We start from the raw sequence: 17,475 nt of genomic DNA, 5'->3' as shown, positions 1-17,475 counted from the left end.
ATATTCCCTGTAAGCGTAATTAAATAAGACAAACTTTATGCATTTGAGACTTTAACAATGTTTACCCAGAAGTGTACTATGTTCATTCAAATTTTATCATTGCACACTTGCGCATGTTAATGCATGTGCGTAATGACCATATCATATTCTCTACACAATCTATATGTTTTAATATGCTAAATATTAAAGTATTTAATCCAAAAGTATAAAAAAAAACGCTCATTCAAGTGTATTTTTGATTTTACCCATTTCATGTGCACGCACGTGCATACATGAACATGGTGACCATACCTTCTTGTAGAAGTCCATTACATCTATCTATGTTCTAAATCCCACCCCGTTTGGTTGAAAACCAAGGGAGTTATAGCTGTTTAAAGTTTCAGCCAATCAGATTGTAGCGCACGTACACGCACGTGTATGTATGTGCATGGTGACCATACCTTCTTATAGAAGTCCATTATATGTATCTTTTTTCCAAATCCCAACCTGATTGATTGAAAACCAAGGGACTTATAGCTGTTTTAAGTTTCAGCCAATAAGATTGCAGCATTAGTACACACACGTGCATGCATGTGCATGGTGACCATACCTTTTTGTAGAAGTCCATTATATATATCTATGTTCCAAATCCCATCCTGTTTGGTTGAAAACCAAGGGAGTTATAGCTATTTAAAATTTCAGCCAATCAGATTGCAGCGCACGTGCATGCACGTGATTTCATGATAATGGTTATATGTCATTTTGTAGGATATCTTAATGCATGGCTATGTTCAAAATTTCAAAGGATTTTGTCAAAAAACAAGAAAGATATTGAGACTTTAGTTTCAGCCAATCAGAGCGTAGCGCACGTGCATGCGCGTAAGATCTTGCCATATTGACCACGTCATCTTGTTTATACTACTAATACATCCTTACATTATAAGTTTCAAAACATTTCATCAAAAAATAGAAAAGTTACGGCAATATACATTATATTGGTCATTCACGTGTTGCACGTGTGCGCTCTTGCAAGCACGTGCGCGCAAAATGACCTTCGTTCCGCAAATCTACATAACATGTCTACTGACCCTAAAAACATTTCACCTTAGTTGGATATGTGGTTTACGAGATCATTCGCGGACAAAAAAGTGCCCAGGAAGAAGAAAAATAATAATAACTAGATGAGATCTCGTTGCGAGCAACGAGTAGGTCTTCCGTTGAATTTCTTGATAAGATGAGATGTGATTTAGACTGAGATATTCGTTTAAAGGGAATGGCATTGAGTTTTCCCTCATTAAAGTTAAAGTTTCTCATTTTTATCACGAGATTATAAACATTTTTTGTTTGATTAGGCTGATGAAAATACTTCCCCTTTTCGAGACATAAAGCATAAAAAATAAAGCATTTTGGTCCCTTGCGACCCCTAAACACGTAACATATGATCAAGATAAATTATCATATATTGTTGCAAAGCGTTAAGATAAATACTTTTGCCCCAGTAATGTATAAAAAAATATTGATCAATTGAGAGTTATAGAAAAAAAATCTTGGCCCCTCTGAGCCCCTAATTTGAGGGGTCAGCCCCTTTTTCTTCATATCAAATGAAAGGTCTTGTGACTTTGAAGCTTTTTTGTTCAACACTTATTCAGAGATTTCTATTCGTTGTGGAGATATGCTAGATAGAAATATTTAGGGGCCACTCCTATAAATCCTTAATGGGGCCGTTCTACAAAAATTCAAAGTATGCATATTGTTTAGAATATTATTCTGACCATCTTTTGTTCAATATTGCTTATCAAAATATTCTCCTTTTTAGAGATATAAAGCGTCAAAGATTTGACATTCTGGCCCCTTTTGACCCCTAATTACGTAACATATGATCAAAATGGTATCATATATTGTTGCCAATCGTTAAGCTAAATACTTTTGCTTCAGTAATGTATAACAAAATACTTATCAATAGAGAGTTATAGATTAAAGACTGTTGGGCCCTCTGAGCCCCTAATTTGAGGGGTCGGCCCCTTTTTCTTGATATCAAATGAAAGGTCTTGTGATTTTGAAGCTTTTTTGTTCAACACTTATTCAGAGATTTCTATTCGTTGTGGAGATATGCTACATAGAAATATTTAGGGGCCGTCCCTACAAGTCCTTAATGGGTCCATTTTACAAAAATTCAAAGTATGCATATTGTTGAGAACATTATTTTGACCATCTTTTGTTCAATATTGCTTATCAAAATATTCCCCCTTTTTAAGATATAAAGCGTCAAAGATTTAGCATTCTGGCCCTTTGTGACCCCTTATTACGTAAGATATACCTAAAATTTGAAAATATGTTGTTGCAAATGGTCTAAACTTAATAAAAATCGAGAAATCAACCAGAAAAAATGATAAAATTTCTTGGTCACAAGGGGGATCGAACCCGGGTCGCCCGCATGACAATCCAACGCGCTAACCATTCGGCCATCGGGATCGCCGCTTCGCGTTTTCAAATGCTAATATCTCGAGATTGGCTTTTTCGATTTTCAAACAAATTACATATTTGGCTTCTACAAAAGGGTCTTTATTCAATTCTAAAACAAAAATATTAAAAATGAAAAGTTGAAAAAATACGTTTTTTTAAATTTGCTTCCGGTTTCAACCGGAAGTACTGACGTCGCACGAAAAGGCAATTCTGCAACGCTATAAGTCATGAACTATCATCTCCAATTAATCTTAAGTTCATATCTAAAGCTGTTTTCGCTACTAAATCAAGACAAAATTGCATTTTAAAATCAGAAAATTGTCCATATTTCACAACCGGAAGTGACGTCATTAAAACGATCAAAAACCTATCAAGATCGATTGATAAGCTATAACATATGAAAATTTCATGTAAATCGGCCGAGCCGTTTCCGAGAAATCGCGTGCACAAAATCGGTTGGAAGAATAATAATAATAATAATAATAATAATAGAGAAAAAGAAACCGAACGAAAACAATAAGGTCTTCCGTTGGAAACGGAAGACCTTAACTAGACGAGCTTGTTGCAAAGCAACAAATAAGTCTTCCGTCTAATTCTGAAGACGATGATATCGAGATTGATAGACATTTACGGTTATGTGTGCAAAAAACGAGCCATTTACAAATACTTCCGGCCTGACCGGAAGTGACGGTATTTTAACGACTTTAAATGATCTCTGCCTCTGCTATTAATTATTTTGAACAACTTTCCTTCTATGATGCATAACAAATTGTCAACACTTTTTGAGATATCAGATAAAACGTTTAGGCCCCTCTGGATCCTTTATTTTAGGGGCCAGCCCTTTATCTTGGATATCATTTGAAAGATCATGCAATTCTACACTTCTTTTGTTCTACATGTTTTAACAAAATATTTCTAGGTAAAAAGTTATCGTAGAAAAGGTGTTAAAAATTTTGAAATTCTTGGTAGGACTATTTTCGGGCCATAGCGAGCGTCGACACTTCGTACTTCCGGTGGTTGTGATATACGAAATTCACTTCTCCAAAGGTTGCTCTAGCATCACTGAAAATTTCATGCTTCTGTGTTGAGTGGTTTTTCAGAAAACTGCCGGACAAAGTGACCCTCTGAAAATCACTAAAACGCGGAAATCTCAAAACCGGAAGTGACGTCATCAAAACAAAAATATATATATCTAGTTTTTTACATGCTCTATCAGTCCTGAAAGTTTCATGAAAATCGAGCGAGCCGTTTTCGAGAACTCGCGTGCACAAAATCGGTAAGAAAAAAAACAATAATAATAATAATAATAAAAATAGTGGAAAAGAAACCTAAGAATAACAGTAAGGTCTTCCGCTGAAGACGGAAGACCTTAATAAGAAACAGAGTAAAAACAATATGTTCCCCAACTTCGTTTGGGGAACATAATTAGAATTCTTTGGTGTGCAGTGTTTAGAGGGTCCTTAATTACAATTCTGACAGGCAGATTGTTCCTTAATATCCGTTATCTCAAGATTTTACTTCAGTTTGTAAATATCACTTACAAATTAACCATGTTAACATTAATATTTTATTATTAAAACAACTCTCTTACATCCATTTATTAACAATTCTAGCTCAACCAATAGCAAATTTGTCTTGTTAGCTATTTAAACATTTTTTTTTTTTAAAACTCATTATATAAATTAATATCTTCATGAAACTTTAAAAACCTCAAACTTAATCCGCTACATCAGATTTATGAAATAACCAGGTACTTTAAATTTTCTTAAACATGACTACTAAAAAGATAGACACATACATGTACAATCATATACACATAAATAACACAGTAACCTTACATTCTTGTTCACAGAAACTAGTCTACACGTATCCTATCTAGCAACAATAAGGCTGACTCAGACATAAGTGCCACCATAATGGCAGTCTCTCCATGTAATTGTGAAATTTATAATAAGCTTCATTAAAATTCACACTGGAAAACATAAACATGGGAAAACAGCAGTAAAATTCATTCTGACTTGCTATGGTGAAAATGTAACTACCTTTAAAACGTAAACAAATGTTTCTACTCATAAATGCAAAGATCAAAATTTCCAAAAAGGTTCTTAAATTTTGGGAGAATACTGTAAACGTATTACATTTGGCTGTGTATTCTTTTTAGCGCTTTTGGCGGAGAGAAACTTCCGCTAATTCAAGTACAACGCTAAATGTCTTGCACATATACATATAAATAGGAACACTGAGAAATGCATTTATTCAAATCGGCGCTAACTTGTTCAAAAATCAATTTCCGCCAAATATCATACACGCTAAATATAATACATTTACAGTAACCAAGATCTGTATATAATTTTACTTGTTTTGAACTGCAGACAAGCTGCCTGACTAAATGATGTTTTTAAGCTTTCAATATATTACATTGCTGTTCTTGTTGCATCAGATACAATGCAGGCAACATTGCAGAATTAATACATAACTTGCATTAACAAGATATCTATTCTGTAATGATTGCAAGTTTTATTCCACATTTTATAGGTCATCTCTACATCATTTTGAATTATTCATAGAAAAAGTGTGAAAGTATGTAAAAAAAAAAAAAATAAAATAAAATATTGAATTTCAATCTGTTCATTACATTTTAGTAAGTAAAATGATAAACTTTAAACATTTTTTTCCTAATGGAGCTAAAATTGGCTTTAAAAATAAATCTACCTTGTTTAGGAGTCAATTCTTATTGCATCTTCAGAGAAATAGTCATCCATTTTTATATTATTAAAGGAATAAATATTCAGTTGATGTTTTTATAGAGTAAAATACTTGAAACGAATATTTTAATTTCCTATAACCTGAAAAGAAAAATTATTTTAAAATTACAATTTGTTACCTAACAAGTTAAACCAATAAATAACAAATCACTGAATTAAAATAAAATTAAGGATGTAAAACTTCAAATCGGTCTGCAATTGGTTCTTCCCCGAAATGTTCTTGTACGTGTCGTTCAAACTCGGCCTGTAATTCTGCCGGATAGCTAGCATCACACATTGGACAAATCCTGATATCTTTCTCCGATGTCTGCTTTGTTGACACATTTCTCAGGGGTGGGGACACGTTTCTTAGGGGCGGGGACACATTTCTTATGGGAGGGGTTACATTTCGTAAAGTCATGCACTCCTCAGAGTCATTATCCATACAGTTAAACACATGCATTTGGAAATTTTCCATACTAATATTAACAAAGTTTTGTCCACAGACCGGACATATCTGTGAATTTCCTGAAGGACTTTTCTGAACAACCTGTTTTGGCCTAGTTCCCGTACTAGCGGGAGTCATATTACCAGGCACTGTGCGTATTTCTGGCTTCATCGCATTCTCCTGCGGGACTCGCCCGACAGAAGGCTGGAGGAAGGGTTTATTTTTAACCTCGGTCTCCTCACTCCTTATCTGTGAGGAGGGAGGCCTAACTGCAGAATTAGGGGGAGATAGTCCCCCACTGTTGTGTTCCTGGGGCATTCGATACGGAGTTTTACCGATTTGTTCGTCTGGTGGCAAAACCTTCACGCGGGGAGATATTACAGGGATATTCCCTGGGACGTCTTTTAGTTTCACATAATCACCAAGTTCAGGAGCATAGTGGTGACTTGAAGAGCCAGGAATATTGTAAGATTTCCTGTCCTCCATAAACCTGCCCCTCTCTGAATTTCCCACTTCAGTCAGAACGTCCAGGTTTTCGTAAAGACTGACGTCTTGGGTGGGAACTGATTTTTTCATGGCAGTGCTGGAAGGTTTGGTAGCAATAGGATATGTGGCCTCTATATCTTGTTTTGGAGATTGACTAGCTGATGAGATATGTCTGGGGCTGGTGCTCTCTTTGTTCAGTGCTCCTAGTGGTGATGGGTATTTATCAGAAAATCCCCTCCCTGTTTGTAAATATTCACTTTCCTTTGGTCCTCTTGTGTACTTATTCTCCACTGCAGGTTTTCCGAAATTCAGCTGTTGAAAATGCTGATCCAGATTGTGTGTGCTTTCATCCACGGGTAATGTCTGTAGTGTGGGAAAGCTGGAGGTGAGAGGGAGTGGTTTTCGCTGGGCGTAGACGTCCACTGTGTGACCGGTGAGGTCCGTGGTTTTGGGGGGCAGCTGGGTCTCAGTTGAAGACACAAAAGAGGAACCTTCTGCTGCATAACGAGAAGTGGTGGATCCAAGACTGGAGGATCTAGAATTGTCTGAAACAGAAAAATTTTACTTGTAAAAAATTTATTTAGAGGGAAAAAAATAATTGGTCCTGCTGTTCTTCAACAGTAAATTTTTATCCTATATTAATAACTACCTGGGATATGTACAACTTGGATTCCACCCTACCCCCGGGGCATAATACGAATCTGCAGGATACTTTAAGTTATTTTTTAATACAATACCTCAAAACGGAATTTAATTTTAAAAATGTTGCATAGTGTTATTTTAATCATATCTAATTTGTTTCATTGGGAATTAGTTATCAAAGGAAGTTCAAGACTAAGTATGCTTATGCTAGAATATAAACAGTAAAAACCATTACAAAAGTCATTAATATAGCTCAGCTCATTAAGATGAGAATAAAAGCTACCTAAAGGGTGGATGTGAAACCTGTCAAGACATTATTAACTTTTACATCTATTTCCTGTTTTTTTAAATTTTAAGTATTCAGGAAAGAAATACGCCTCAAAAAATTCCAAATACATATACCTGATTTTTGACCCCTGTAATTTTTTTTTTCTGCTTAATCATAGTTGAACTTAACCAACTTATAATAATACCTATAATGTATTTAAACTGAGATGCAACATCCTTTAACACATGTCTGGAAAGTCAATTATGTATTTAAACTATAGACATGATGTACAAGTGTATAATAATTAAATGTTACAGAAAAAGACATGGGATTATTTTTTCTTTTATATAAAGGAGATATTGAGCATGTTAAGTTTACACGTGTATAATACTAATTAGAGTGAATTCACAGACTTTGAATTGTATGACAATTAATGCTTTATTGCCATGGCAACATTTCCATGACATACGGAATGGTTCATATTTAATTGATTTTCATTTCTTTAAACAATAAGCTAAATGTATTTAATACAACTTATCATATCTTGACAATTTCAAACTGTGATGCAGTTTTGAAAAATATATTTCTTTGGATCATATTTCATTACAGATGAGTTGCATGTTTTAATTTAAAAGCATTTTATAAATTACAATTGAACAATTATTCAAAATAGTACAAATCTACATGTTATATTTGGTAATGTTTTTACCCTTAATTTACACTTCCCATGTAAATATCTTACTATACAAAATAACATATCTGTAAATATCCACAATTACCTACCTACCTAAAAATATCCATAAAATCTTATCTATAAATATCCATAATAACCTACCTATATAAATATCCACAATCACCTATCCACAATAACCTACCTATAAATATCCACAATTACCTAACTGTAAATATATTCACTGTTACCTTTCTATGAATATCCACAATTACCTATCTATTACTATCCATAATTACCTCTCTAAAAATATCCATAATTACCTTACTATAAATATCCACCGTTACCTTTCTATGAATATCCACAATGACCTAACTAAAAATATCCACAATGACCTACAAATAAATATCTCTAATTATCTACCCATAAATATCCCCTATTACTTATCTATAAATACCCACAATTACCTATCTATAAATATCCACAATTACCTATCTATAAATATCCACAATTACCTAGCTATAAATATCCACCATTACCTTTCTTTGAATATCCACAATTAATTATCTATTAATATCCATAATTACCTAGCTATAAATATCCATCATAACCTACCTTTAAATATCCAAAATTATCTATAAATATCAACAATTACCGATGAATATTCACAATCACCTACCCATAAATATCCACAATCACCTACCTAAATATATCCACAATTACTTAACTTTGAATATCCACAATTACCTACCCATAAATATCCACAATCACCTACCTAAAATATCCACAATTACTTAACTTTGAATATCCACTATTACCTACTTATAAATATCCACAATGACCTACCAATTAATATCCACAATTACCTACTTATAAATATCCACTATTACCTACTTATAAAAATCCACAATCACCTACAAATACATATCCACAATCACCTACCTATAAATATCCACATTTACCTACCAATAAATATCCACAATAACTTACCTATAAATATCCACAATTACCTAACTATAAATATCCACATTTACCTACCTGTAAATATCCACAATTACCTACCTAAAAATATCCACTTATTTCTAAATATCCACAATTACATATGGATATCCAAAATTATCTAACTTTAAATATCCATACTTACTTACCTATGAATATCCAGTTATCTAAAGATATCCACAAATTACCTATATATGAATATCCAGTAATTTCTAAATATCCATAATTACCTTTGAACACCACAATTATCTAGCTTTAAATATCCATAATTACTTACCTATGAATATCCAGTGATCTATCAATTTCCACAAATTACCTACCGGTACCTATAAATATCCTGTTATCTATAAATATCCACAATTACCTTTGAACACCACAATTATCTAAATTTAAATTACCATAATTACCTACCTATAAGTATCCAGTTACCTATGAATACCCACAATGATTTACCTATAAGTTTTCTGATGGCCTCCTGCTGTCTGACCAGCATTTTTCCCTGTTCCTGCACCTGAGCTTTCAGAGTTTTGATCGTTTTGCTGTATCGCTCCACTTGTTCCAGGATCTTTTTCTCGTCCTCCATCGAGATAGAATTAAGGGAAGGTATCCCTGATTCCCGATCCTTAAGGCTCTGCTTCAATTGTAAAATCTCTGCATCTTTCTGCCGAATTTGAGTTTGTAAATCTTGAGAATCATCTGCATTAGCATCACGTTTCTTTAACTTGTCCACCTCTCGATTCAATGCTTGGTTTTCTAATGCTTGACTTTGCAATTTTTCTCTTAATCTCTCTATTTCTTTTGTTTTTTCAATATCTCTAGCTTTATATTGTTTTAATTCCTCTTCAACCTGAGTCAACTTTTTAATCAGATGTTTATTTTCACTTTCAAGTTTTGATAAAGTACTTTTGGCCCGAATCACCTGTCTTTCTAAACTTTGTGCAAATCCAAATTCCGCGCGATACTGTGCCTGAAGATCCTGCTCAGGCTCACATGGCGGTCCAGCCGCACCAAATACCCCCGAGTTTGGACGTCCGCTAGAAATGCGCTGCATCTCCATTTCCCGGATTGAGGTCTGTAGTATCGCATTCTTATTCACCTGTTCCTGCAGTCGTTTCTTCACTTCGCTGTACGCCGTCTGTAATGCGTGGAGGGAGCCATCTTTTTCGTGGCTGGTAAAACTCAGCTGGAGATTGTTGAAGTGGCTTCCTGTCCCCGCGGTGGTGCTCTCTGTTGTAGGGTCCTCTTCATTGTTACCTATAATAGCTATGTCCTCCTCCATTCTCTAAAACGGCCTGATAACCAGCAGCCTGATAAACAGAAATGACAAGGCTAAATATTTATTTTTCTCTCTCTTTTAGGTATGTTCAAGAAATAAATGGGAGCTCAGTCTTCAGTCATTTTCTAATTTTATTTTAGTTTTCATATTTATTTATTTCTGCTTAAATTTTGCTGGTTAAAATTTCATATTGAATTAGAGAGATAAAGTTTTATATCTTGTGAACATGAAAATCCCTTGTACATGTAATAGAAACAGAGATGTTATTATTACCTGTGAAAACAACTATAAAAGGATCATTTACAAATACCTGATGGACATTTATATGATTGAAATTACAGCAGGAAATAGATTTCACGGGATTTACAGAATCATTATCTCCTACCTGTAATCTTAAGATGTTAGTTATATAATCTTAATAAATGGAATAATTTTATATGAAAACTAACATCCTACTATTAAAAATTACAGGTTTTTACAAGATTAACACCTACTGATCATTAAAAGGATTATTATAGATTAAAATTATATAAGTTTTGAATATATCTCCTGGGGGATGTGGGGTGTATTTGAGAGTTTGGAGAAAGTTAAGCATAAATTACCATTCTACAATGTCAGTCCATCTTTCAGAGTCAATAAATGGGAAAAATCTACAAAAGAAAAAAAATGTATAAACAAGTCATCAAGAATTTCCTGAAAAATTTAAGTATTTTATTTTAAATTCATAAATATATAAAACAATAAAAAAATATATACATAGGCAAACAGACAAACAAACTCTCATCACATGAAATATATAAACTCTATTAAGATCCTGAACCTTCAAAATATCTAGCAAGCACAGACTCTCTGTTCTGAAGTTGAATGGTACAAATTGTATATGACGCAGCTTAGAATTTGTTTGATTCTATGAACTAAATGTTAAGATGACTGTTTAGACTTTAAGTATGGCCGCTAGTTTTACTTATTGACATCAGAAGCCATATGTTTATTTGAAGTTCCTCCTACACAACAATGACTAAGCAAGAACCTTCCTCGTACTCAGTTAGTACATATTGTTACGTCTATTGGCATAGAAATATTGTTCACACAGTACTTTCAAATTATATCATCTAGATCAAATAAATAACATCTTGGGTTATTCATACTTTATATTACAGGAAACCTTCATCATTTTGCTGACATATCATGCTTTCTTTTGTTTCGTCTCCTTATAAAGGATAGATTTTAATATACTACTCTTAAAATGATGTACCGTATAATCCCTATTTTTTTTTTTTTTGGAACATATTTTATTGACAAGATGTCAGAGATTGGACACAAGTTCCAAAAACTTAGATAGCCCTCTCCCCTTATTACCGCCCCTGTACCCAAAAGTGCAACCTAGATCTTTTTCAATTGTCAGGAAATAAGGGTCCCTTGTACAGTGATTAAAATCATCTAGAATCGAATCAAAAGTCTGCCAAAATTTGAAAAAAATGAAAATGAATATCATCTATTATCTAGTTTCTCCATGGAAAATGAATCATTTAGCATAATTTGGGTGGATCATCTTCACTTCAAGTAAAGTTAGACATTATTTTAGTGGTTCTTTGAATCTATTTTTTTTCAAAAGATTTTTTGAAGTTAAAATATTACATTAAATATCATAAAGAGAATACCAAAATAACTGCCCCCTTTTCGCAATTTTCTAAGCGCCCAGGGTGGTTAATAGGGATTACATGGTATATATGTCAAGTCTAACTCAAACTGAAATAGTCAATATCTATTGTTGTTTCTAATTTTCACAGATTCATGTAGACAAAACATGTATAACTAAATAAAGTATCTATTAGAATAACTGGAATCTTGCTTACTCCCTCCATGATATACTTTAACTGTATAATATATACACCTGTACTTAATATCACAGATTTTAGACAAATTAGAAAGAAATTGGCAGAATTCAGAGGTATTGACCAAAAGAATCAATTTAAGAATTTAGAAATTTTGATTTTGTTTGTTTTGTTTGTTTTTTGATCTAGGGGTTAAAAAACCAAGACATACACAAAGGCCTTACATAAGAATAAAAATTGCTCTTTGAGCGATAAGCCTGGATAAAAATTGGAATGTCCTTATTATTATTTAGTCATCAGGATGTTGATAAAAATAACTGTTGTTTCATAAAAAAGATTTTATAAAAGACTTTTATTATGAAATCATTATTTATATAAGCAGCTGACTTGTGTAAAGGAAATAATTAAGTCATAATTACAATTCTGCCATTTCTACAATTTTCTTAATTACATCAATACATGGCTACTGAAATCCAACTTTTATTTGTGATTCATCAGTTTGAAATAATTGTGTTAAAATTAATTTTTGTGATTGAAGAAAAATTCTCTACAAATAAAAAGCAAAATACCCAGTATATGATTAACAGCGACTACTATTTGCAAGTTAAAGTAGGTTCTCGGAGACTCGCTGTTATTTCTCACATGCAAATAAAAATTGGTTTACAGTACCTGCACTTAAAGAGTGAATATTTGATTCTTTTAAGAGAATGTGAAAATGGCAAAATCCTGTGATCTTAATTCTGATTACCTGACCTGCTTTAAAAAATTAATCTGCATGTCTACATAGTTTATATGCATGTTAAAGCTGTGATATTTTGGAATAAATGTATGCTGAATGCAGTGACAAACCGTAACATGAATAGTACTTTATAAAATTTGTAAGATATCACCACCTGAATTGATATTCCTTAATTCTTCTGACAAATCTTGTATTGAATGAAATAGTTCTGACAAAGATTTGTTTGTATGATGTAAAATATACAAGAATTATTTAGGGGATTACCAGACATCAATCTGATTTAAATCTTACAAGGATGTATGGTGCCAATAAGTACAGAGTCTTTAAACCCAAAACGTGAAAACTTAATTCAAAATTTTAAAAGTAAATACAAGGGGTGATCAAAAAGTTCGCGAACAAATTAAATAACCTCCATAAAACAAATAAAATTAGGTTTCAGTGTTCATCATTTTTTAAAGTAGCCCTCTCGGATTTTAATGCATTATCTGCCACCATTCTACACATGCGCGAATCACGTGATCCAGGCGGTCAAGTGACATGCCTTTAAGCATTCTCTTCTTAGACGCTTATTTTTTTCCAAGTCTTATATTTCTTACCATCATGCATGCAAGTTTTGTAACTAGAACGGTTCGTTTGTCATAAATGACCAAATCTCAGAGATAAGATGGTTAGATAAGGATATCCTTTCCCAGAAAGAACATGGTGACCATCACAACCCGAGATCTCTGTCTTAGGAACGTCGTTTATCAAAATGGATATAGTTGTAGGGGCCTTCTTTTTATAACATTTAATAATTATGTTAAAAGTCAGAATTAAAAGATATTTTAGGGATTTAATAATAATATTATTGATAAGATATTTAACCATTTTTCTAACTGTAAATTCGAAATCTTTCATAACAAATTGCTTAACAAAGGACAGATCTCTTCCCCAGCTTGCTTTCTCTGGGGGTACAAAACAAACGTCATTTTTAACCATCTCCCTCCCTTCACTAAAACAATCAATCCAATTTATGATTGAATGTCTGGAAGGTCTATTGTCTTTATAAACCTTGTACAAATTATTATTATTAAAGCTATATGTTAAACTTTACAGCCGTTCATTGCTCGAGTAAGACTATGACAACCGTTTTTCGTCATGAGTCAACTACATATATATTGACATCATTTTCACATTGTGACGTCTCAATGTCTGACAATGATGGAGAAAATCATTACTTTTCACATGCCATTTATAGAACATGTGCATGAGTATAGGTGTATTAAATTTCATTCTGATCTGAATCATGGTTTTGAAAATATAGAGATAGGTCGCGAACTTTTTTATCACCCCTCAATAGTAACACCTCAGACTACTGGGTATAAAACACTAGTTGTATAACATCCTTATCCATCTGATCTGGGAAGTTTAAAAGTCAGATTGGTCGCTTTAGCGTTGAATTCTCAAAGCTTAAAAAACACATTTTTACAATATACTCTTTATATAAACCTTGCTAATTGAATTACATCAAAAGAATTTGCTTAGAGAATGCAATATCTGTGACATCATTTTCATTTACACTTGAGCCCTACAAAGTCTGAATACAAGGAAGAGTTATCTCTCTTTCCTCAAGGACAACTCCATTTACCCACACTTCAAGACACCAATCATCTGCTTATAAAGCATTACTAGGAAGAGTCTCTGCATGAGTACAGCTTATATATATAGTTTGTAAAATCCATATAATCAAAACCTGTAATTTTTGCAACTCTTTTCTACTGTATCAGCATGATAATGCATTATTTATGACATGAATTAACTAATTTTTCTCCACGATGCACTCAAAGGGATAAATGACCTGTTCTATATGAATTGTCCTATTCAGTAATTAGAAACTGACAATGTTTAACAAAGAAATTCTACAGATAGGACAGGTAGAATCAGATTAGATTCCAGATCTCTCTGTGTTGTATCAGACCAGCTTTATAATTATTAGTGAAAATTATGTGCAGCATGGTATTATGTAGTGTGTTCCAAAAGTTTTTTGAAAGTCACATGGTTGTGCAGGATATAAATATGCGGTAGATCGGCTCTCTATAAGCTCGCTCGCCAGGATTTAGAGATTAGTATGGCTGAAAGTGATGCAATGAAATGGAGTGCAATAAAGTTGTATTAGTTATGAATAGTTATGTGTTAGCAGTATATAATTGAATAAAAGGACTAGCGAGCAGCTTTCCTATTTAATATGTGTTGTGATTTATTCATTTATCGCTTCATTGATTTATATTTTGATGAACGAAGTGAGACAGAATATAAATTAATGTATTCAAACCCATATTTTTCAAGGTGGGTAGATAGGTTCCCCCCCCCCCATTTTTTTTTATTGACATGTGTGGATTTCATTGTCTAACACAAAATTTAATGATTTCAACTTTATTACATATTGCCATTGTGCACCTCCTATTTAACTTTTTTAGCACAGATTTCCCACAAAACATGGACATTGCATTTTTTGTTTACCTATGACTCACATTATGTTAACATTTCTGTCGAGTTACACACATTTAAAACAATATAAAGCAACACATCGACATTATTTAGATGTCACATTTGTTTTTTATTGACATGTGTGGAATTCATTGTCTAACACAATGATAACTATTATAAAAAGAAAACACATTTATGTAAACTGTAGTTTTTTCTTAATAAAAAAAAAAAAAAGGATTATGTAAACTGTAGTTTAATAAAAAAAAGGATTATCTGTATTTTCCCAGAAAAAACTACTGGAAAAAAAGATGAATAGGTAGGGTAATTAATGATGGGACAGTACGAGTACCGGTACATAAGACAAGACTTTCAAAAGAATGATTCAGCTTAACTGGGTCTAAGAAGGCATGGTTATGCCTATAGTCACATTTCCCGGCTGATGGTCGTAGACGGGTGGTAATCGGTGGTAATCCGTGGTGTGAGCAATGCCCAACATCGGTCCACATCAGCTAGCGATGGGGTAAACGATGTGCAACCAATGCGTTTTTTGATAAAAATGGTGTGGTTGCCAGCCAGACTTATAAAGGCCCAGCGATGCAGTGCTAATCATAAAATGATGTTCAAGCGTAATCCGCCGATGTACATTATATCGCTCATACATTTGTGAGAATTGTTCGTAAGTCGGTCGACTATGGGTCAATGTTTGACCGAACATCGACCGATGATTATTTTCTACTGATGACCCACACCGATTTGCCAAATGGCCTCAATCACTGTCCGATTACTATAGGTGTCTGGCCGGCAACCATGCCATTTTTATCAAAAAACGCATCAGTTTCTCAAACGCATCCGTTTCTCATCGTATACTCCATCGCTGTATAATGTGACTGATACTTAAAGAAAAGGAACAAACTATAGCTATACTCTGGCAAAAGTCCATGAATTGAAGAAGAAAAGATAGTTGAAAATTTGACACCAAAAAAAATGGTGTAATTATTATATGTCATTATGTGTTGTAATTCTATATCACTATTTCAAAAATACAAGGGGAATTCATACACAAGCAGGTAAAGTTTGTAACGAGTATTTATATATATACTGAGTATATATATGAAGAACTGCAAGCTCAAACATTAAATTTGTAAAAACATAAATGCTTCTTGAGAATTAAATTCTTATATATATATATATACATGTATTACTGACTTACAATAGTGAATGTTAAGATATCTACATTATAATTTGAACCTATATAAGGTTACAAAAGTACACTTAATATATAAATCAAACTTTTGTTAAAATTATCTTTCTTCCATTAAACCCTGTGAATCTGTAATCATATTTAACACCTTCCAAGATGCAAGATTTCCTAAAAGCCAGTCAAGGTAAACATTAATTAATCCCAAAAAATGTGATATAAAAAAATTGTAACAATTATACACAGACAAAATGAAAAGTCAGATAGAACTTACCTCTTAATTAAATCCGATAAAATTTGAATTCAAACCTTACCTTGTCTTGTTATTGTGATAATTTAAAGAAGGATGCACTGCGGAATAGAAGTTGTGGTGTTCTAAGATAATGTCCTCTAAAGACCTGAATTATAAATAAAATAAAAATAAACAAACATCCAAACAGGAACAAGAAGATAAAGCAGGAAAAGGTACCAGCAATCAAACTCTCCACATCACTCGTGTTGCTAAAATCCCTATCAGACACTTACGGCTCTGTTTTCTTTTAAATATTTTTGCAAAGAAACAAAATTGATGTTATGCTGTATATGCTAGATTTTTTTCATTTATCAATAGGGAACTCAGTTCAATCTACTTGGTATGATTCCTGTTCACAAGTAAAACACTGGTCACTGTGTTAGATCTAGATCTGGGAAACATCTTGTAGCTTACCATGGACAACTACCAAAGCTTAGAGGAAGAAACTTAACCAGGACTTAACAGAGAATTCAGTAAACTGTATATAGTACTACATGTGTTTACAATATAATTTATCTTAAAATGGTCCAAAATTTTGTTATACTATAACTATTAAATCATGTTAATCATTTCATCGGTATAAACTGTTGTTCAGTTGACAATTAGCATCTATACAAAATGGAAACTTCCCCAAATAACAAGCTATTTCAAGGCACCCCACCAAAATAAAAATCAAATCCAATGTATTTTGATGATCCATCTGGCATGAAGATTTTCTTAAATATATAATTTCATATTATTAATTTATTATTATTATATTGAGTCTGATAATTTTCAAACACATTCCCAAATTTAAACATGTTATACCTTTTTGTACCTGATAAACCTTAAATTACTTTAATACCAAGCAAGAAAAATTTACATCCTGCTAAATGTATGTGCATGATGTAGGAAGTGAAATAAAAGAAGTCATCACATATATTTATATATACATTAGTTTTTCAGAAATCATCAAATGTATATAACATAA

At 32.8% G+C, this 17,475-nt stretch overlaps 1 protein-coding gene and 1 long non-coding RNA gene across 9 annotated transcripts in view; both read right to left on the bottom strand.

Moving 5' to 3' along the window:
- Positions 1-3,986: 3,986 nt before the first annotated feature.
- LOC134274028 (uncharacterized) overlaps positions 3,987-17,475 on the bottom strand; it is a 50,464-nt gene continuing 36,975 nt past the window's right edge. For 6 of the 8 annotated variants that reach the window (XM_062756262.1, XM_062756264.1, XM_062756260.1 and 3 more), the window contains exons 2-5: positions 16,528-16,611; positions 10,578-10,625; positions 9,153-10,006; positions 3,987-6,665 (exon numbers count right to left, since the gene is read on the bottom strand). In XM_062756262.1, coding sequence (XP_062612246.1) covers positions 5,374-6,665; positions 9,153-9,978 — 2,118 coding nt within the window. In that variant the 5' untranslated portion in view covers positions 9,979-10,006; positions 10,578-10,625; positions 16,528-16,611 and the 3' untranslated portion in view covers positions 3,987-5,373. Of the gene's footprint in view, positions 6,666-9,152; positions 10,007-10,577; positions 10,626-10,795; positions 10,935-16,527; positions 16,612-17,312; positions 17,335-17,475 lie in introns of those variants that run through there. The other 2 variants (XM_062756265.1, XM_062756266.1) reach the window with 2 other exon arrangements.
- Positions 7,744-8,384, bottom strand: LOC134274021 (uncharacterized). The gene is made up of 3 exons (XR_009993537.1): positions 8,048-8,384; positions 7,906-7,925; positions 7,744-7,813 (listed from the first exon to the last, which is right to left on the bottom strand). It is a non-coding gene; the product is annotated as an uncharacterized LOC134274021 (long non-coding RNA).

Source organism: Saccostrea cucullata, unplaced genomic scaffold (genome assembly GCF_032062105.1).
Source record: "Saccostrea cucullata isolate Sc308-1 unplaced genomic scaffold, CSIRO_AGI_Scuc_v1 ctg166, whole genome shotgun sequence".
Classification (NCBI taxonomy): domain Eukaryota; kingdom Metazoa; phylum Mollusca; class Bivalvia; order Ostreida; family Ostreidae; genus Saccostrea; species Saccostrea cuccullata.
Note: the sequence above shows the minus strand (reverse complement) of the source record. Positions and strands in the feature narration are given on the sequence as shown.